At 41.5% G+C, this 21,462-nt stretch overlaps 1 protein-coding gene across 9 annotated transcripts in view; it reads right to left on the minus strand.

Annotated features, from left to right (window-relative positions):
• PTPN3 (protein tyrosine phosphatase non-receptor type 3) overlaps positions 1-21,462 on the minus strand; it is a 173,294-nt gene that overhangs the window by 130,706 nt on the left and 21,126 nt on the right. Inside the window, exons 1-2 of one of the 9 annotated variants that reach the window (XM_065052842.1) lie at positions 1,423-1,588; positions 641-819 (exon numbers count right to left, since the gene is read on the minus strand). The exons of 3 other annotated variants lie outside the window; for them this stretch is intronic. Coding sequence is in view for 2 of the 6 variants with exons in the window: in XM_065052840.1 (XP_064908912.1) it covers positions 18,087-18,231 (145 nt within the window). In the remaining 4 variants the exon portion in view is untranslated. Of the gene's footprint in view, positions 1-640; positions 820-1,202; positions 1,372-1,422; positions 1,589-18,086; positions 18,328-21,462 lie in introns of those variants that run through there. 5 more of the 9 variants (XM_065052840.1, XM_005513928.4, XM_065052844.1 and 2 more) reach the window with 5 other exon arrangements.

Consider the following 21,462-nt stretch of genomic DNA (forward strand, 5'->3'; position numbering starts at 1 on the left):
AGTTTCAGATTAATTTAAAAAAAAAAAAGTGAAAGTGTAACTCTCCTCCAAAGTTAAGTACTCTACACATCTAAATTCACTTTTTATAAACAATTTTCTATGCAATACTGTGCAAAATTAGTACTTCAGTAATATATATTTCTACCAAAAGATGTTTGGGATGATCAAAGTAGCAGTACCAGTATTCAATACTATCAAAGCACTAATTTGTTCTGATTTCGATCAGATAGGTATTAGAACAGGAGCAATTTGTATGACAAGCTGTACAGCCATGAGGGAAGCAACTATCCTAGCAGGGAAAACAAAACAAAACAAACAAAAACCCAAACAAACAACAACAACAACAAAAGCAAACCAAACCTCGTATCTTTGAAAGAGAGGAGCAACAGAAGGCAACGCTGACTAATTACTTGAGATTATCTCAGTAAAGAGAGGAAATGAGAAATGCTGCAAGATTAACGGGAATTTTATATCAAAAGATGTTGCGTCTGTTTCACGACACCAATAAAATAACTTATTTTCACACTTCATGTATATTTATATACTTGTTAGATACATTATAGATATAGATATACTATATATTGGAGACTATTGTATCTCCACACTATCAGTCTGTAGCCAAAATGCTGTAAGTAACTACCGTGGAGACCCCGTAGCCTTTGGGGTGAGGTAGCTCCACAAACTCTAACACTTCTCCCGGGCTGAGTTCTGATGCCTTGGCAGACCAGTGCCGAGCAGCCGTCTGTCTGTCCGGTCGGCCGGCTGTCCGGGCGGGCAGGGGCACAGGCAGAGCCGGCGGCGCTCCTCTCCTAAACCCGCCTAAGGCACCCGGACGAGATCGAAAAAAAAAAACCCTTAGGCGAGGTGCTCCGCCAAAGATTTGGGGGAAGAAAAGGTCGGATGAGGGAAGGAGTCAAACGAGCCCTATGAGACGACTCAGCAAAGTCAAGCTCAGGAGCGAGCGGGGACGGGACCTTCCCCCGTCTCCCTCCCGGGGGGCCGGCGGTGCCCACTGCCCAGCCGCAGCACCTTCGCACCCCACTGCAAACACAGGGCGGGGAGCGCAGCAGAAAACAGAGTGACCCCGCGGGGCGGCGCCGCACCCCGGGGCGCCCAGAGCCGCCCGTTCCCCGCCGGCACTTCACTGCACGGTACGGCACGGCAGGCTACAGGCTGACAGCCAGCCCGGCACCACCGCTCACCTTCCCGTTCGCTTCCCCCCTCGCTCCCGCTCCAGCGCCGCCAGCCGCCGGGAGCAGCCCTCGCCCCCGCTCTCCCGCGGGGCCAGCTGCCCGCCCGGGCACTCCGCCGGCTGGAGGAGGAGGAAGGCGCGGGGGCGGCCCCGGCGGCGCCAACTTTCCCCACAAGCCCAGCTTCCGCGCCCCGCGCCACTCGCGCCGCTCCCGCCGCCCCGCCTGGTACCTGCCGCCGCCGCCGCCCCGCTGCCCCAGGGGGCGCGGAAGGCCGTTACGGCCGTTGCGGCCACCGCCCCCGTGCAGACCAAGGCGAGCAGGTGCGGAGCGCAAGACCACGTAACCGACCCCGCCGGCTCCCGCTCCCGAGCCTGGGCTGGGCGGGCGGGGCGGGGCTGCGAAGAGCGCGCCCGCCCGTCCGCCTCCGCCCCCTAGCGGAGCCACAGGCCGGGACCAGCCCCCTCTCTCCCCACGCACAACCCGACCTCAACTCCCAGCTTCGGCTTCACTCGGATTCCTTCGGTCCTTTCCGCCGCTTCCGGAAAGGGGAACGGGAGAGGCGGGGCGGGGGGTGAATAGGAGCGGAGTCACCCCATGGGGGGCTGTTCCCTCACCCCCTGGCAGCCCGGCGGGGGGCGCGCATGCGCATTCCGCCCCGCGGGCACCTGTCCCCACACGGCGGGGCTGCCCGGGCGGCGGCCATGGCGGTGCCGCTAGGTCCCCGGTCCCTGCCCTGCGCTGCCCGGCGTGCGGGCTGTGCCTCCCGGCTGTGTACGGAGCTGCAGCACGAGGTTGACGAGCCCAGCCTCAGCCGCTTGAGGCAAATTCAGAGACGCGCGAAGGATCATCAAAAAAAGCGGTTTATAACGAACCCTCCACCCCTCGCTTCTCCTGAAGGGGGTGGGGTGGACAGGTCTGGCCGGGGTCCGAGGTCCCCAAAAGTCGCGGGGTGGATGTGCCGTGCCTCCTGCTTCCCCCCAGCTTCCCTGCTTCTTACAGAGCACTATGCAGAGGGATTAGCTCGGGTCTTGGAAGTGGTGTAACTGTGTCAGGGCAACTCAATACCCGTGCTAATTAACTGAGTCTTTCAGCAGAGCTAATTAACTGAAGCAGAATACCAAGCAATCTGGTGGTGTGTTTTCTCCAGCGGCAAAGCCTGTTAAAGAAATTTCCAGATGCTTTTTCCTGCCCTCGTAGCACAGTTGTGCCGATGCAACTGTAAATTAGATCGATGGGACAGTCCAAGTTAAAACATGTACAAAAACTCTCCAAAAAATATGCGAAATCCAGACATTATTGTCCTGATGTGTTTTGGACTCTATCCTCGGACATCTCTGTTAACACAAATGGCGGGGGTGGGAGCAGGGAGAAAGTGATCTGTTGTGCCATAAACTTCGTGCGAGAGACACAGATCCAGAGCAAACCAGAGACACACCAGAGGAAAGCATATCAGTCTGTTCCTTGACATACCTATATTGTTTCAAATTCCAAAATTACCCTTTCCAAAATTAATTTGAGGACCGCTGTGCTGCGTAGAATAAATACGCCTGCAGTGGAAATGTGGCTTTCCAAAATGCAACTTGGCTCTTGCAGTTTGCTTGCTCTGTTCTGCTCATACACTCAGTCATTCCTTGGTACAACAGGGGGCTGGCTAGTTTGCTTAAGTAATTTGAAGGTGGCAATTCCAGATACTACGTATCTAAAGTTGAGTACTGAGAGGAGCATAGCTGTATCACACATTTTCCCACCAGGGATAATGCACACTGCTGTTCAGCATGGCTGATTGACAGGGTCTTTCAAATTTCCTGCGGGTTCCATCCAGACAGTTCTGTCTCACGTTCATGAACATGTTCATCAATACCTCCCCTGAAGTGTGATCTACCCAAAACACTAGACTGAGGAAGTAATCTAATAATCTAATCCCCCTTCATTTATAGAAGGGACATTGGCTTAATCTTCCACACATTTCAATCCTAATTAAGTATTCAAAGACAACCGGCTTCATTCTAGTTACCTGGTTCTGAGACTTAAAGTAGGAATAAGTTCATTTGTTAACTGTAAACATTCCTCTGGAAGTGTCAGAATATTTAAATCTGGAATGACACAGTTTGTAGAAAAGCGCTGGCATCCAAGATCAGCCCATTAGGTCAGTGTGTTTCCACCAGAACCTCTGCTTCTTAATGAGTGAGGATTAGACACCTCGAACACTTCGTGTGCCGTGGAAGGAAGTTAAACTTCCTTTAGACTTACAGTCTGCATTTGCCAAACAGCGGAAGTACTTTGTAAGCAATAGTCATCACCCCTTCCTTTAGAGGGAATGCAGTAAAATGTGCTACATAGCAGGTGTATGAAGTTAACACATGGCCAAAGGCCCAGCTGATGATTTTCAGAGATTAAATGAGTGTATTAGGCATTTGATTTAGTTGTACAATTCCTATGTTTCCAATAGAACCAAAGCTGTGCAGCTAGACAACTCTTTCATTACAACATGAGAAATTATGCTGACGGACCTTGAAGGAAATCAGTAATCCCTGTCTTCCTATATGTTAAAACTATTACTTGTATCAAGTACTGTCAGTCATACCAGTGAAGAAGAGTATCCCCCACTCTGTTGACTGGGAGTTGCATATTTAATGGCAACAAGCAACAGTTTTCTATTACACACAATTACTTACAGCTCCAAAATTCTGTTTCTGGAAAGCACTTCCACAAATTCCTTGGTTGCATGGAAAGGCGGAGAATCCTGTACTGATTAAAAGCAGGGAAGACAAGGAGGAATATAACAGCTATGATGGCCACACACAGGATACCACAGGAGCACTAGTGAACTTCTCCTACCAACAGATGTTCCTCCCACCAAATGTGATATCAGCTAATAACAAAACAGCTATGCCTCAAACACACTTCTGTATATTTTGTTCCTACACATCACCTACTTGTTAGAAATGTGCCAAATTACATAGATATGAATTCACTACTTGTGAGTCTATTAATTTCACCTTTTGTGGCAGAGGCAGCATTATTTTCTGTAATTACATAAGCACAATAGTTCACTAGTGTTTGTAGGATTGTCTCCCATTCACTGCATGTCTTAACAGCTGCCTTCACTGCACATGTTGACACCTCCAGAATGGGTGGCTACTCTCATCCTGTTGAGTATCCGGCTGAAGGCATCTAGGACACAGGCTGCCCAGGGAAGTGGTAGAGCCACCAGCCCTGAAAGTGTTTAAAAGACACATAGATGAGGCTTTTAGGGACATGGTTTAGTGCTAGAGTTAGGTTATGGTTGGACTCAATGATCTTATGGGTCTCTTCCAACCAAAATGATTCTATGATTCTAAGACACAGTTTTTCAACTCTCACTTCCCATGTGTGTATAGTCACATCTCCAAGCACTTCTTTACATAATAAAAAACAAAACAAAACAAAACAAAAACAACAAAACCCACCACAACCTGAACTTCTCTTCAGTTTACTCAGACAAGGAAAGCACTCGGTTTCTGAGGGAAGAAGTCCTGCTGGAGTTAATTCCTCAGCATCACCCAGGAATGCTGTGGCAGTAGATCACAGTTTGTGCAGCTACTTAGCCGGGGATCAGGTACTGATTCAAACTAGGTAAGGAAACAAATTGTGGGTAGTGTTAGTAGTGTTACTATTAATATAGATAAGTTCTCCAGTTAGGTTAACTCATAATGATATGAGGAAGAGTGTAGCACTGTAAAAAGTTGGGGGAGAAGGATGCTTATTTGAGTGGCGTAGCCAGCTTATGCTATCCCTTAGCTTGGAGGAGACTGAGGTGTGACCTTATTAAAGTTTACATATATATAAAGGGTGAGTGTCACAAGGATGGAGCCAGGCTCTTCTCAGTGACAGCCAACAGTAGGACAAGGGGTAATGGGTTCAAACTGGAACACAAGAGGTTCCACTTATTTATGAGAAGAAACTTCTTCTCAGTGAGGGTGACAGAGCACTGGAACAGGCTGCCCAGGGGGGCTGTGAAGTCTCCTAGTCTGGAGACATTCAAAACCCACTTGGACACATTCCTGTGTAACCTCATCTGGGTGTTCCTGCTCCAGCAGGGGGATTGGACTGGATGATCTTTCGAGGTCCCTTCCAATCCCTAACATTCTGTGATTCTTAGAAAGTTAAAAAAACCACAGCCTGATTTCACATTTTAGACTGGCTTTCTTTTCCTAGTGTTAGTAGCCAGGGAAAAAAAAGCAGGAAAAAGTCCTGATTGCTGTTCAGCTGTGACTTAGTTGGAGGTAAAGTACAGAGCATGTTTTGAGAGAGGTATAAAGTCATTCTGCTATACTTAGTGCCCAGTTTTGGACAACCTAGGGGAAAGAAGTATTAATAACTGATTTAGCAAACAAGTTTAATTGTGAAAATTTAAAGATTTGGACAGGCTAAGTGTTAAGGAAGTAAGGTTGGGCACAAGATAACAAGATAATTGTCTCCAGTCATGTACAGTGTCCCCTGTGGCTGGGCTGAAATGCAAACAGCTCAATTCAAACTGAAGATTACAATTAAATGTTAGAACAAATCTTTCTAGATATAAACCAAGCTACCAAGGCAAATGGCAGAAACACTTTCACTGCATGTTTTAAGTGCAGCTTAAGCAAATATCCTGTATCTAGGAACTGATATCTTATTAGAAAGGAGTGAAGACTTCCTGGGGTCTCTATCAACCCATGTCTGTAGTCTGTATGGCCTGTGGATGAAGAAAGACTTGTGTTGTCAAGCCCAGCAAGCCTCTACTGAGTAAATATATTTGTATGTGTGTGTATATATATATATATGTATATGCACACACAGAGATTTTCAGAAGTTAATCAGTCAAATTTAAGAGGATTTCCTTCAAGTCAGCAAAAGACTCCTTGCTGTCGCAATCATGGACATGCTAAAGCTTCTCAATAGATAGATACAAAGAGGGAGTTTGTGTGTTTGTTTTTAGTTAGTAATTCTTTACCCTAGCTCTTCTTCTTGAAAAGGCTAAATTATGCTTAAACTCAGTTCAGCCTGAGGCAGAAGCTCATGATGGTAAACTTCAACCCAAATAAGTTCTGGCACAGTTGTAACTGAAACTGGATCTTCATAAGGAAAATGTTTGGCAACCCGAGCTGTAGACATTGTGGTCACTCTGCCATATAGATCCAAATACATGTGCACCAAATGAGCTTCACTCCACTTTCAGAGACGCAGAAGTTCTAACAACTGTCCTTATCTCAAATTCATGAGATATATTTTGAAGTCTCTGTCTTTTAAAAACATAAACCAACAGTGAACTTTCCAACAAGTGACCTGAGGTATGTTCGCACTATCACAATATGCTGATTTAAGTGAACACGGACTGGGAGTACCCACATGGGCAGTGAATGTTGCTCAGCAGTTCAGCAGTGCCTTGTTTGGCTAAAGTAATATATGTGCTTGCACACTGCTCAAGGGTCTTATCCTCCTCCCACACTTCAGCTGAAATTGTCAAAAATGCCTACATTTACTCACAGGCATGTATGAAGCATGTCATGCTATGTGCCAGTTTGTGAAATACACGTCATGAAATATTGGTTAAACAGAGTGGGAGGGTACAGAAAAGAATTGACACTGGGGGCATACCTACAAGGTTGCACTTAGTCCTAAGCAGTGAAAATGTTCCAGACTGGAAAAATATGTTTCTAAGGGAAAGAGTGAAAGTACAATCAACTCAACAATTTCAACTTGGACAGAACTTTGTTGATTAAATGTATTGCTGGGAAATTACTCTGTGCATACAGGTATAAAAAATTAAGTAATCATTTTTATCTTTACTTTGATTATCTGATCAGTCATATAGTTAATATGTATTCACATGAATATTGGCCTTTCTGTCGCTGACAAGCATATATCTCAAATTATCTTTTTGGCTTGGTCTTCCTTCACTCCCGCTTATGGTTAGTCAATGATTTCCTTTTATCAGCAATACATAATGATTTAAAATTATGAGAGAGAGAGACACATTGTTGTAACTCACATATTTTGCTTGCATTCACATATAACACTATTTCCCTACTTCAGGACATATCTTTTTGAATCTAAAAAAAATATGATTCATAAGAAAGGAGTGTCAAATAATTTTTTCTTTGTCTAAAATTTGCAAATGTTTTACATTTAGCAATTAACCATGAAAAGCATATTTAAATGGATCTTATTTAAATGAACACAGTATATATATTTAATATAGCTGCACAAGAGAAACAACATGGCACTATGCTAATTTTCCGTAAAACATATTTTGTTTCTTTCAAAATTACCACTCCCTAAAGTATAACAGGAGCCCATTTTAAGTTCTGTGTCATTTGAATTTGAGATGGAACATTGAAGAAAGCTGCTTTAATTGAAGCTTGAAAGGTATGGAACTGAGCCTTCAGGGAGTGTTGGGCACTTTTCTTGTCATTCTGGTTGATTGATTTGCATGATGTGGGTGGGGAATGTTGTTGATCAGGCTGTCCATTTTAATTTTGTACTGGTTGTGTCAACTTCAAACTGAAGTACGAGCTCTGCCTTAAAGAGAGGGGCAAACATACAAGCTTTAGAACAGACACCACTGCAGGCTAAAATAAGTAAATCGTGTCATTTACACTCTTTTAAAAAGTGTGATACTCCAAGTGAACTAAGACTATTGTATACAGTAATACATTATCATTAGTCTCCTGTATTGAATAAGTGCCTTCTCTTATTTGGTTTCCTGATTCACGTATATATAAACAAGCTGGAAGAAAAATCTTTAAACTTAACGCGCTACTTTCCCGATTCTGTGAGAAATATTACTCTGAATTTAACAGACAACCAACAAGCCTTAATGATGAGACTTCATATGTCCCCTAGAGGAAAACGAAAATACAAAGCTTATTTTACTGTTCTGATTTACTCTGCAATGTGTGCCAAACTAACCTGGTTACCATCAGATCACCTTGTCTTGCTGCTGCTTGATTTTCTGTTGAATCACTCTATTTAAGAGGGTTTGAATCAGTCTCCTAATTTGTTGCTACATGCACACTTATTGCAATTAGATTTTCTTTCTTTTTTTTTTTTTTTTAAAAAAAAAAACTCTACACTTACTGTTTTTCTGCAAACCATTTCTGATTTCTGCCCAGACTGTTTCACTGGGTAACTGTTCTTGCTGCATTGCTTGTAGTACTGCTGTGACCATCAAGAAAACCAAAAGCACCAACAGATGGCATATAGGCCAATTAATGACATTATTGCTTCTACATTATATGGTGTTCTACATAAATGGAACAAATAGCCTTCCTTTTTGCCTGCGTTATCATACAGCAATGTTCCTTAATGCTCTCAAAAATGGAAAAAACAAATCAGGTCCCTCTTCCTACCCACTTCCCACCCCCTGACAAGGAAACCGTATGTTTCAGGAGATCAGTAATAGAGCAACTTCTTTCTGAAGGTCACAATTAATGCAAAAAATAAAACCTTAACTATACTTCTTTTAAGAGGTTGTTAATGAAATGCACAAATGCCTCAGCATTTTTGCATTCAGCACAATTCAGTCCACTAGCACACAGGGTTATAATGTATCTAAGGGGAGAAGACATAAAGAATTAGGTCTGGAATCTGGGGATCGAAAGGCAGCAGCTTGGCTAGACTAATTGATTTCCAGACTGATGTTTTGAAAATCTATACAGTGAAAATACTAATGAGGCCCTGTTTTGGAGGGAGGAGAAGTTCTAAATTTAGCTATAAACTTTCAGTTACTGTGAGGTCTCTTGCTCCAGGTATTTAAGATTTAAAGCAGCTAGAGCAGTTTTCTTCCCGTGAGCACTCCAAACATATCTTCTATATGTCTGGCTCTATTGGTTGTAACATGCACAAGAAGCAGTATGTGTCAAAGGACTAAAATACTGGATGTTGTAGCCTTGAACTTCCAGATGCCCAGTTCTGGAGTAAAATCAGGACTTCTACATGCAGCTCTTGGGCTGCTTCAACAGAGTATGTAGGAAAAGTTTTCCAGCTCATGTTGTTTTAGGGAACTGCCAACACACTGGATTGGGAGGTCTTGGTCAACATCTTCAGCAGAAAGATGCCAGTGTTAGGGATGGGAATTGCTCCCTACACAGATACCTGTTAAGTCTCACATCTCTGCCTCAGGCGCTTCAGAGAGGCATCTCTCTTCACTTGAGATCTGTTTCCTGGAAGTGTGCTCCTGAACACAAGTGAAATTTGGGTCCCTTATTTCTGGATTCTAATTGGGACCAAGTATTACCTGTGTTGTGGTTTCACAGCCCTGTTGGTGCAAATATGAGTTTCTGCAGGAGTGCAACTCAAGGGACATAGACTAAAATCAGGTGCCCTTAGAGTCTCTGATGTGCTGTCTTGTAAACACTAAGGGTTATAATGCAGGAGTTTTACATTTACTTCAAGTCCCACTGTAGGCTTTCTAAAGACCCATGTTGTATCTGGCCTCTCATGCTGTTCATACTTATCCTGACTCCCATGAGAAATGGTCTGAAGCTCTGAAAAGGCTGTCATCATTCTGTGGATTACACACAGAGAAGAATTAAAAGACAGCATGCAGCTTTCATAGTTATGCACCCCCAAACTAGGAAATATCAGTGTTTAAATCATTCACAGGTTCATAATTCTGCCCTCCTAGTAAAGTTCTCAATTACAGGTTCCCATGTAATATTGGAATGTTGCATATTCCCTGTCACAAAGGTATCTTTTGGGGGGTTACTGAACTGTTTGAAATATAGTCCAGTTTTAAGAAGAAACACAACCTCCTGATTTTTTCATCTTTGTTGCAAAACTGTGTCTCAAATTCAACATGATTTCTCAAAAGCTAGAATTTGGGACAGTACAAGAGAGCAGTGCTTAGTTTTCCTCTTCCTGAATCACCACCTGATGAGGTTTGTGGTGACACTTGTGTCCTTACAAGACAAAAAATTAGAAAACATGTCCAGAGAGAAGGAAAAGACAGTTTTGTCACAGCCTGGCCTTAGATTGGCCGAGGCTGCCCTGGCTGTGTGCTGAGTAAATGTTTGTGGACACTGAAGTCTGTTGGGTCAGGAGAGGTAGTAGGAGGGCAAGGACAGGAAAGAGGAGGAAGGGATAACAGCCTTTGGAATTTCTTGTAGTAAATCTTTGGAACGGGGATGTTCTTGATGTTATTTTTCACTGGCTATTTCTTTCATTCATGCGTAATAGAGGCTTGGTTGGTTTTAGTCTGCTCTGAATGTTACTATTGCTCTTCTCTACGGAGTGGGCCAAGGGATGCTAGCACCCTACTGCTATTTTGGACTCTTAGGTCTGTACTTCAGATCCTTAGATTGACTTGTTCTTTTCTGCAGTAAAGAGGAACGAGTTTTGTTATCCAGGTCCCAGGACCGCAGTCAAGTGCTCTCATTCCTAATTATTCTAAGCAGAGCAAGACACATTCCCCAGAGTGACCAGATGCCTAAGAAACCTTTTTGAATTGCTTTAGTTAGAGAAAGAAGTAAAATCATTATTTCCTACTTTCCTAGTAAAGGATCAAGGCCAGCATTTCTAGACTGAATATGGTAAGAGTGGCATCTAATGGCTCTGAAATCCTCAGGATGGTGGGGGAGTGCATACTCATTTGTTAAGGATCACATATAGATGTTTTGCCACTTTTATTAGGAAATGCAGGAACAAGTTAAGGATTTGGGTTGCTACCAGGCATCTAGTTCCACTGAGAACTGCAGCTGTTGATGCCCAGGTGCATGTGGATCCTGTGTGGAGCTAGCTTGCTGATATGGACAGTTTGGTACTCTTGGTTAACTACCATTTCTATAAATAAACAACTGTATAACACCATCACATGTTCTTCCTTTCTTGCCTTCCACTCACATATTCTAGAATTACAAATATGATGTAACCACCAACACTTCCGCTGGTAACATTACTATCTCTGTAAAACCTGATAGCTAACAAAAACTGTTTTCAAAGCAGAGCTGATCTCATTGCTGATGCTTGTACATAAAGATGTTTTGGCATTATGAGATTCTGTATAAACTGATTTGTTTGTTATTGAAACATATCTTAAGTTTTCATATATATTCAAAAGGGAAAAGAAAATAAGAAAAAATAAGATAGCAACTTCTTCCCTGGATGGAAATGGCAAAGCAAAAGGATTTTTGAAATCTTTCAGTTGCTGAAAGACTATGGAAAGAAACAAATTAAGATGACAAGATTAGTCTATTTGGCCTTTATGCAAATAAAAGTTCAGTTGTTTCACTACAGCAGAACTGTACCCCTCCTGATGCTTCTCCTCCAGATGTTTCTTTATTAGTAAATAGCTCCAAGTAGTTAACAGCAAACACTGTTGTAACCCCTGTGCTACTATCTGGAAATTTCAGATTATATGCTGTCAAAAAACTGTCAAAGAATGGACAACAATATAAAGGGGGGAATTGCTTACAGTGGGTTAGAGACTGCTGTTCTATTAAGAGAATTAATTGGAGCAAAATAACTACAATTATAAGTAGGAACTATAATGGGAACGTGAATGAATTATATATAGTTATATGACCCACTAATGACTCCACAGAAAGCCATAAGAATAATGAGTCACCGTGTTTTAAATATAGTTCCCTGCTGCAACAGTTTTATCATCATACAAGTCTCCACTTGAATTGAAGGGGAACAAGGGCTATATGATGGGGTCCTGTGGTCATGCCTCAGTGATTCGTACACTGACAGCAAAGGCAGAGGCTGCACAAGTAGTTTCTATTATAAGTGATGTAAGAGAGAAATGTTTGGAAAGGGATGACTCACTGATCAGAGGGCTTTCAGTTTGACTGTGATACGGTGGTTCAGATAAATGCGCTCATTATTTTCTATAGCCTGTGACCTTTTCTGCTTCATAAATAGTAACATTTATTTTTCTGCACAATATTTATTTTAACATCGTCACTGTTGATTTCCCTGTATTTCATCAGTTGTTCCAATTGTAAAGTTAGGCTCGCTTGCTAATGTAAGATCAGCAACTGTCTAAAGGCAAAGAAAATAGCAAAGAGGTGCTACAATTTTAACAGCTGGGAACAGAAATAGCCTTTGACACAATGCTTTTAGAGTGTTTTTTTTACTGCATGACACAATTTGTTTTTAAAGAACTGTGATGTGTCTTACAGACACACGTCTGGCAAAGCAAAGTCATGAGAGGGGTAAAACAAACAAAATGACCTCTGCTCTGCTGGCCACCAAAACAGCACAGGCAAGGAAGTGAAGAATTTTACAAGGTCCTTTGGAAACATAAACCCAGAGACTATATTGCAAATGTTCTTACTATCATTTGCAGTGCTGTCTCTGAAGGTCATTTCTAATTTCAGCCACAATTTCCATGAAGGAAGTAATTCAGATAGCCTGCTAAAAAGTTTGTGGGTTTTGGGGACCACACATTGCTACAAGGAGCTTTTGAGAGCTTATATGCAAAAGAGCATCTCACCACTTCAAGACATTTTCTTTGTACATCTGAAAAAGTGAAAGGAAACTTCAAAATAATGAGAAGAAATGGTAACCTATTTCTTCATTTTCCCATTTTCCCTCTCCTGCATGACATATGCATACTCCTAAAGACATAAGAGGAAGAAACTTCATTGCCACTGTTCTGCAAAAGTTCATAGAGACAAACTTAAACAACGATTTATTTCTCAAAATAAATAAAATAGAGAGCAGCCTTCTTTCCCCGTAAAAAATTGGCCTAATTTTCTGATATGAAACCACAAAAAGCATCTGGTATTTAAAAGCTATTAAGAACCCAGCCCAGCCAGCCTTTCTCATGTCTATAGTTCAAATAAATTGGCATATTCTTCAGAGTGAACATGGGATGAGCACACAGGGCTTGCCTCCCGGTGTGGTTGACTGCTGCGCACTATTGCCTGAGCTCATCCTGTCAAAGCAATAGAGCTGAGAGTTTAGGCTGCAATCCAATCCCTAGTTAAGCACAACCTGTTTACAAACTCTCCAGTAGCTTGTAGCACACCACCATTTACATTGGCTATAATAACATCAAAGGAGTAATTAAGAAAGAAAGTTTTAACTGTACCTGAATTTAACTTGTCCTTTGTTTCTATTTGGATCATCTGGTGTGCATAGAACCTCACAATGAAAACATAGATGTAAAAATAGGAGGTTCATAGATAAAAGTAGTCCAGAAATATAACAGTATTATACGTGAGAATGTGCAGGGCTGGCTAATTTGTTCCTGTCAATATCAAAAGAACTGTAACCTGCACAGAGTTTCTTTGAGTTAGCATTTTCAATAAATTCAACCCTGGCAACAGTGCGGATGTCCAGCACTAGGGTTACAGACCATACATCCATAGCAATATCTTCTCCCATCTATTGTGAAATTCTGGCAGTGCAGCTCAGAGAAATGGCAGAGAGATAGCAGGCCTGAAGCAAATGATGAAGAGCTTGCAATCTCCTTGTGCTTATTTATGTGATGAGTCCTAACAAGTTGGCATTTCCAGCAAGTCACGTGTGTCTGGGAGTCTTTGGAGATTTGTGGCAGAGTGATGCATCCTTTCATTTGTAAGCTGGGCATGCCTTTTAGGAGCCTCATTGGTCTATGCAGGGATCCCTCGCAGTTAAATTTCTTATTGTCTCTACCACACACTGAGGCAATTGCCACAATGGAAGATGAAGGTGTGTGTTATACATTTAGATACATATTTATGAAAAGTTTAGTATTTTTAAATCCATGCATTTTCAAATAACCTGCTTTCATACTGTTCACAGCTTAGTGTAGAATTAAATAGAATTTGTGGTCCATGCTAGAATAGGAGTATTTAGAATGTGGACTGTTTTGTGGGATATTAATTGTAGACTGCCACTATCTTTGCAAGGCCAAATTTGATGGAAAAGTTTGGTTGATACCCTCAATATCAAACGCCAAAATATTAATGGTAGTAGCACAGATTTTCACATCAAAAGCATAAAAATGTTCAGAACTATTTAGTTACCTTTTATAGTAAAGACCTAGGAAATGTCTTAAGTAAAATATTATAACTGTATGGGGTAATTATGGGGAGCTTGGTAAAGTTTTTTAAAGGATTATTTTAAAAAATTGACAGCAGTAATTTATTTTACATCAGAGTGAATCTTATGCTATTTTCATATAAAAGTAGAACCCTTAAAAATACCTTTTTTCTGTTCTGTGTGCCAAAGAGAACTTGTATCAATGCAATACTTTACTGCTGAAAATAATATTCTGCCAAGGATGTAAAATGTAGTATGACATGAAGATCAATTCTCATGAAATTTTTCAGACAGGCAGACCTTGGTATATACCAGAAATCAATAACCATTTTAGTCTCTTTTAAATCTTGTTTTTTATTTCAATTCGAATAGAGGGAGGGAATAAGAAGACCCCTGGTGACAAAACTAGTATCTTTGTATTGAAATGCATATTAAACCAGCACAGTATGGACTTAGGGACTCTAAACTGCAGATGCTTGTGTGCTTTGTTCTGTGCCCATAAAGAGTCCCACGGAAACTGAAGGTGACTGTTCATGTGCGTAAAGTTAAAGCATGTTCCTAAGCACTTGTAAGCTGAAGGGCTAGTTTAATAAACACATTAAGGATCCATCACCTTTTCCTCTTAACGCTTATATCTCCAGTGAAAAGAACATTTCATATCTTGTATCTTTGTCAGCAGAAAAAAAAACTGCACAGTAACTCTACACATCATAGGACAAGAAATGACATGCAGGAAATAAAAATCACTGTCAGCTCAGTTGTATATAAGTTTACCGTGGGACATATTCTTTCAATACCTTAAAGCCACTCCTCCAGGCTGGATTTCAGGGGACAATATGAGAATATAAGCTTAGAAAGTGACACCAGGGCTCTGAGCACTGGAAAGCATTGGCTGTCAGTCACATCTGGGGACAGCTTGAAAAGGATTAATGCAACAAAATAAATTGAGGATGAATTCAAATTACCTGATCAAGCTGAATCAGAGCAAAATTTCTATGATGTTGACTGCCTGGGAAACCAGGCCTTGCTGTTTTGTGATTATATCATCTACTTTGTTAAAAAAAACAACAGCATGTGTTATGGTTTTCTGGTAATGGCAAAAATCTCCTTTTACATCGAAGACTGAGATTTTGTGATTTAATAGCCCACTTCAAAAGGCAGGTGGAAGACCATCCCTGCCCACAAACTGTGTTTTTGAATTATTTTATCATTTGCAGAAGTAGACCATTACAGAAGAAATAGCTTGAAAGGAAAAATGACAGTCAGACCCATAGATGGGTGGTGTTCCAGACTTAATTCTGTGGGTTTTTTGCTGAAAGGAATTGACCTTATAGTTAATATAAGATGGTATGATCAACCAAATAAAGTTTTCCATTCTGAAACTGCTGTATGATTGTTTGGAGTGTGTGGAAGAGGGGAAAACACTTTTAATATGATCATACATTTAGCTGAGAATGAGAAAATAGATTATATTTAAAGAATGCTTTTTTTCTGGTGGCTGGGACTGATGTTCAGAAACAAATCCCTTAAAGTGCTATTATTAGCCATCTCAGAGGAGAGAGATATTTTATCTGACTCTGCCCCAGTTTGAAGACCTCTCAGTAATACGGAGAAATTGAAGTAAAACTGTATGAAAGTCATTTGTCCTAATTTCTGGTGCCTACTAAAGTGATCTGTATTGAAAGTCTAATCTAAAGAATGATGCTTTAAAGGACTAGTTCCCTGCTCCCAAACATAAACCATTCTTCCCATTAGCTTCTCCTTTGCCATAGAGAGGCTCTTGTGATTTTGTTTTATAGTTCCAGTATAAATGTAAGGTTTAATAGGAGCTAAGATTGTTCAAAATTCAAGACACAGTTTCTATGCACAATGGCAGAATTGTATTGGGTCACAATCTACAACCATCACTTTATTTTCTTGTTAATTCACTTGGTGGCAGGTTGGTTGCAGGTTTGACTTAAATGCAGTCAAATGGCTAAAGAAAAAGCCTAGAAATTAATCTGATGAGGTGATAACCCTTCAGAAAAGCCTGTCCTTGAGAAAACTGCCTCCTGGAAAACAGATGGAAAATACCTTAAGGAATGAGAATTACTGGAAAAGTGTGGCAATTAAAACCAAACCAAACCAAAACAAAAAACCATTAAGAAATGTGTGAAACTGTAGCACAGCATTTCCTATGATGGCATCAAAAGTACATGAAGATTTAAGAAAAAAAAAAATAAAATGAAACAAATCTCGAGGTGTCTTGAATGTTGTTGAAGGAGTTTGAGCCAGGAAAGCCACTAGTCATTTACAGCCAAAAATACTGTGGATTTCTGCCAACCTTGTCTTTCTAGGTTTGTGTCAGTCCATATTTTCCCTGTCTTTCTGTTGGCTACTTGCCTTTTCAGTAATTTAACTAAAGGGTAAGAAATAAAGCTATACTTGGCCAGCAGACCATACTGATGAGTCAATACGCTGCTTCCTTGGAAGCCAAAAATACCTTTCACATGATGTAATCACAGACTTTTATTTTAATTGACAAGTAGTACTTATAGTAAATGTCTATGCTAAAAACTAATGATCTGGATAGTTGAGGCACCGAGGTGCGGAGGAGACAGAGGAGCTCTCGTAATCATTACTTACCAGGCACATCCAGTCAAATGCCTGTACAAGGCAGCTGCAAAGATTATAGGTTTCTATTGGATTCTGAAGGGTAAAGTTCAAGAAGGCATAATTTGAAGAGAGAAGTAAGATTTTCTTAGATAAACTGATAAATTAGATCAAAGTGTGCTGTGCTTGGTCATGGAATCTCATGGCTACAGCTTATACCAGCAAGGTGTGTAGTGTCTTTCTAAACCTAAAAGATGTTGCTTCCCTTTCTGCCTGCATTACATGGCTTTTAACCCCATATTTACAAGTAATTTACAGTGCTTGATGACTAACAAGACCAGGATAAGGCTCCTGCTCAGCCCTGCTCACTTTCTTGCCCTAGCAGAAATAAAGAACAGTACAATCTCATTTTGGATGCAAAAAGAAATAGCTGTTGAGTAAAGTCAACACTTGAACTGAAGAGAGGGTGTGAACAACAGTAGGTAGGTATTTCTGAGTAACTTGGTGTGTGAATGTGCTGGCTGGGAGAGCGGAGTGCTTTGTTGCAGGTGAGCAACTCATGGATGAGTCAGGAGCAACTCTCATGACAAACCGTCAGGAAGTGTAATTCGCATAAACCCTTCACATGAAAACTGCCTTTAAAGGGATGTACGTCTGTGACACCAAATACTCTGCATATCCACAGCAAAGAAAATCTTCACAAGTCAGAGATCTGAGATCAGTCAGACCACAAGAGCCAAGCCCGTAAAAATGGCCTGAAGTTACCAAAAGCACATAAGAAAGTCACAAACAAAATGATCATTCTCAAAAAGACCTGGAGGGATAAAAAAGAAAAAAAAAAAAAAAACCAACAAAAATCTTTCAAAGCTCTAGCACTTTTGAGAGTCCATAAGGTTATGGAAACGCTGCTGCATTTTGTTTGCTGTTTGTTTGTTTAGTTTTTTTTTTTTTTCTGTTGAAAAGGCCTGAGATCATTAAATAAAAATAAAATTAGCTTTTAACCCGAAAAAAATCGATTCATTTGTAGCTTGGCTTTGATAGAACTGGACACTTATTTCCTGTTTGACGATTATCGATTTTTTAAGGCTGCTTTTGCCCCCGTTCTGCCGGAGGGAACCGTGCTCTCCTGCTCTTCCGCAGGGCCTGCGCTCCCTCTGGCGGCCGCAGCCCGGTCCGGCTCCCGCAGCTGCGCCCTCTCCGGGGCAGCGGTGCCGGGGGGGCGAAGGGAAAAGGACCAAAACCCGACCATTGCTACACAAAAGTGCTGATCCTGCCCGTCCTTCTCGGTTCACAGTGGGTGGTACTTACAGAGACTTGCACCTCCTGAGAAACGCATCCCTTCGTTTGCTGTGGATGTGCCCTTTAGGTGGAAACGGACCAGGGTGTCCCCAGTTCGTCTTGGAACAAAGGAGCTTTCAGAAAGCTGCAAATTTGCAGCCCTTGGGCTTTCCATTTCCTGTAGAAATGCTCCGGTCTTGAAGCTCTCAGTCAAACAAGAAGCTGGAAACTGGATGCCTGGGACTCCAAGCCCAGCACAGCCCTTCTTGCGTCCAACGCCTTTGGAAGACATCCACGCTGCTGTTTGCATTGCAGTACAGCCTACCAGCCTTAGTCACGGGCCAGGAACCTGTTTACACTAGGTTACAGCACAGTAATAATCATTTACAACTTCTGGAAATGAAGGGGTTTTGATTTGGGTGGCTTTTTGTTTTTGTTGAGTTGGGTTTTTTTGTTTTTTTAACCTATGTGACATTAGCTGTAAAGAAAACAGTGGAACTCCCAGCTGCAACAGCCCTGGTAAACTGACCTAAGAGTTTGTTGTGGCTTGTGCTCCTGTGGTTTCTGGTGTGTTGACACTGAAATCATGTGCAGTAATAACCAAAATACTTAAACACAAAATACGAATCCCATAGCTAAAGATCTCGTTCCGTAGCTCTGTTTTTCATCTCTCCTCAAATCCCTTTCTGCTGTCCGTTGCAACCTTCCCACTGCACGGTTCTTTCTTTCGAGGTTATCTTCAAGAGTTTTGCCTTTTTCCACAGAAAGCAGCTTATGATTTCCCAAGGATACTCCCAAACACTCCGCATCGCTTTCACTGCTTATCTTTGTTATGATGATGCACTCTCATAAGCGTGTTTGAGCATTACAATGTACATCAAATTAGATTCCCTGCAGAGAGGAAGTAATGTAAATTAAGATGAGGGCAAACGGAAGAACAAGCATGCGGTACGTGTTGTGTACTGAACTGCTGGAGGTAGTTGGCTGCTCAGCAGCAAGCAGAGCTCAAAACCAAGACTGAACAGAGGAGAGGAGTTGATAGCAGACAGTGGAGCTTGGAGCACAGAGAGAAAGAGGAGGAATCAGAGTGTGACCACTCCATCATGTGGCATGTTCCTGTCTGTGTCTCGCATGATGGGAGGAGGAATGTTACCGAGCAAGCCATACTTTTTCTCATTGCCTATAATTACAGATACACCCATAGGTGCACACACAAGCTTATCACAGAGGATTTCACCTCCCTTTGGACATGAGCAATGCTACTATAGCTTCTGTTACAGGCAGTACCTTTGTGCAGGTGCAGTTCAGTGGAATTCTCTGGAAAGCAGTAAAGTCTTAATTTTAGTTTTCAAGCCCCTGTGTTAAGCTGGTCTAAATTATTCAGTGCTGCAGCCCAGATACCATCATACCCACACACCATCACATGAGGTGACCCTCTCTACCCTCAGAAATCCAGCAGTATATTTGGACACATACGGACATAATTGAAGGTTATATGCATGATAGCCCTGTCTCTGTCTCCTTACTGTTTATACACGTGCAGAGCCTGAGGAAAAAAAGCAACTTATGAGTCACATGTAAATCACCTGAGTTTGGGCAGTGCCACACAGTTCAGCTTCTGCCACACACACTGAGATTGCAAGGCTGGCTATTGCTCCATCCACCTTGTTGGTAGGACCAAAGATTCGCATCCTCTGTATCTCTGAGGAGATTCAAATCCTAGCTCCAAATAAGGCATATTGGAAAAAACAAACAACAACAACAAAGAAACACCACCAAATATCAGTCTCCTCTATAAGCTGAGAGCAGAAACTCTAAGACCTGCAAGCTGTAACTTCTTGTGTTAGTGAAGACTTGACCTGACTTACACGCCCATATCCAAGAAAGTGTCCATGGCTGCAATTCTTCCAGCCAAAAGATATAATAGCTTCTTAGCTTTCTCCCAACTGCTGGCTGAGTCCTTGAGCCTCTCCTTGGCATTTCCTACTATGATAACCATTTGGCTCCTTGATCAGAAACACAGCGTTCAATATGCATAAGGGCTTGCTGGACTGAGGGCTTGGGGTTGGATTCACCTCTCCTCTGAAGGCAAGAAAGAGCTTCTTCCTGACAGCACTAGAAGTGCAAAGGGGCTACACATATCTAGCTAAGGCAAAATGAGGGAAAATACACCCCACACGTTCTTTCACAGTATTTTCCCTCCCCAAAACTGTATTAAGCAGTTGCTCTTCACCACTGAGCATTGAAATAATCACAGCTAGAAAAAATTAATATTCTTTCATGACACTTAAGGAAGCACAGATGGATCAGCAAAAGGTATCAACAACAGGCTTGACCAAGTATTTATGACACTCACTGTAATTTTCTAGTTATATTCTCACTTTTCCCTGAGATAGTTTAAGTGGATTGGAACAAGGTAAATACAAGCACAAACTTTCAACATCCTATTTGTTCCAAAGAAGGTGTATTCCACTAATTTTGTATGGGTTTTAGATGTTAATTTATGACTATCTTCTTTGATGAAGTGATCTTTCAATCATAAGTCTCACACAGTCAACTTCAACCATTCTTGTTGAATTTTGCCTGTGACTTCAATAAAGCTGTAATTTTGATTCTTACTTAAGCACTGAAATAAAGAAACATTAGTAACTGGGATAGTGCATGGGTGCTTTATGTAGCCCCATACCAAAGATACTTCTGTTTTCTTTCAACATAAGTCATTCAAGATCCCCTGAGCCTGAAAGTTCCCTCCCATTTCTTCTTAATCCTTCTCCTACGCACTTGTTTTCGTCCATGCCCAAATATCAAGGCATACAAAGTCTGTTTATGTGGGTTGAGATAAATGGCAAAGACATGAGCAGTTTAAAGGTTGCTACCCTGCTGACTTCTGGATTTTAGATCGAAGTTCAATTTTAAGCTCTTCCAGTTGCTGATTCTGAGATAACAGTTATTCCTCTTACTTTTAGCCATGAATATCTTTGAAATTAACATTTATTTGGTGATGAATCTTGCATTTGTTTCCAGCATCAGAATAAGATTTTCCACACATGCATTTGGCTGTGTTGAACCTTAATTAGAAAAAGGAAAGAACAGATACACATCTTTGAGAATTCAGTTAGCATTTGCTTGTACTTCATTCGCTAATGCCAAATGCAGGAAGGAAGTAAACATTACATTCTTCAAGAAAATTAATGTATTAAAGTGCGTTACAGTGTGGAAAAAATAACATAGGAAACATTATCACAGGCAGAAAGTGTATTATTCCAGTTCTGATGCTGGAGAAGGAAAGCAAACTATAACTTCCGTTTCAGTCAGCTCATGCCATTCCCAGTGTTTTTTACAGTAGTATTTGAAATGTGGTTGTTTCCAGAGAAATGAATTTTGGGTCTGGATTTACCCTTATTTT

The sequence above is a fragment of the Columba livia genome, chromosome 2 (genome assembly GCF_036013475.1).
Source record: "Columba livia isolate bColLiv1 breed racing homer chromosome 2, bColLiv1.pat.W.v2, whole genome shotgun sequence".
Taxonomy (NCBI): domain Eukaryota; kingdom Metazoa; phylum Chordata; class Aves; order Columbiformes; family Columbidae; genus Columba; species Columba livia.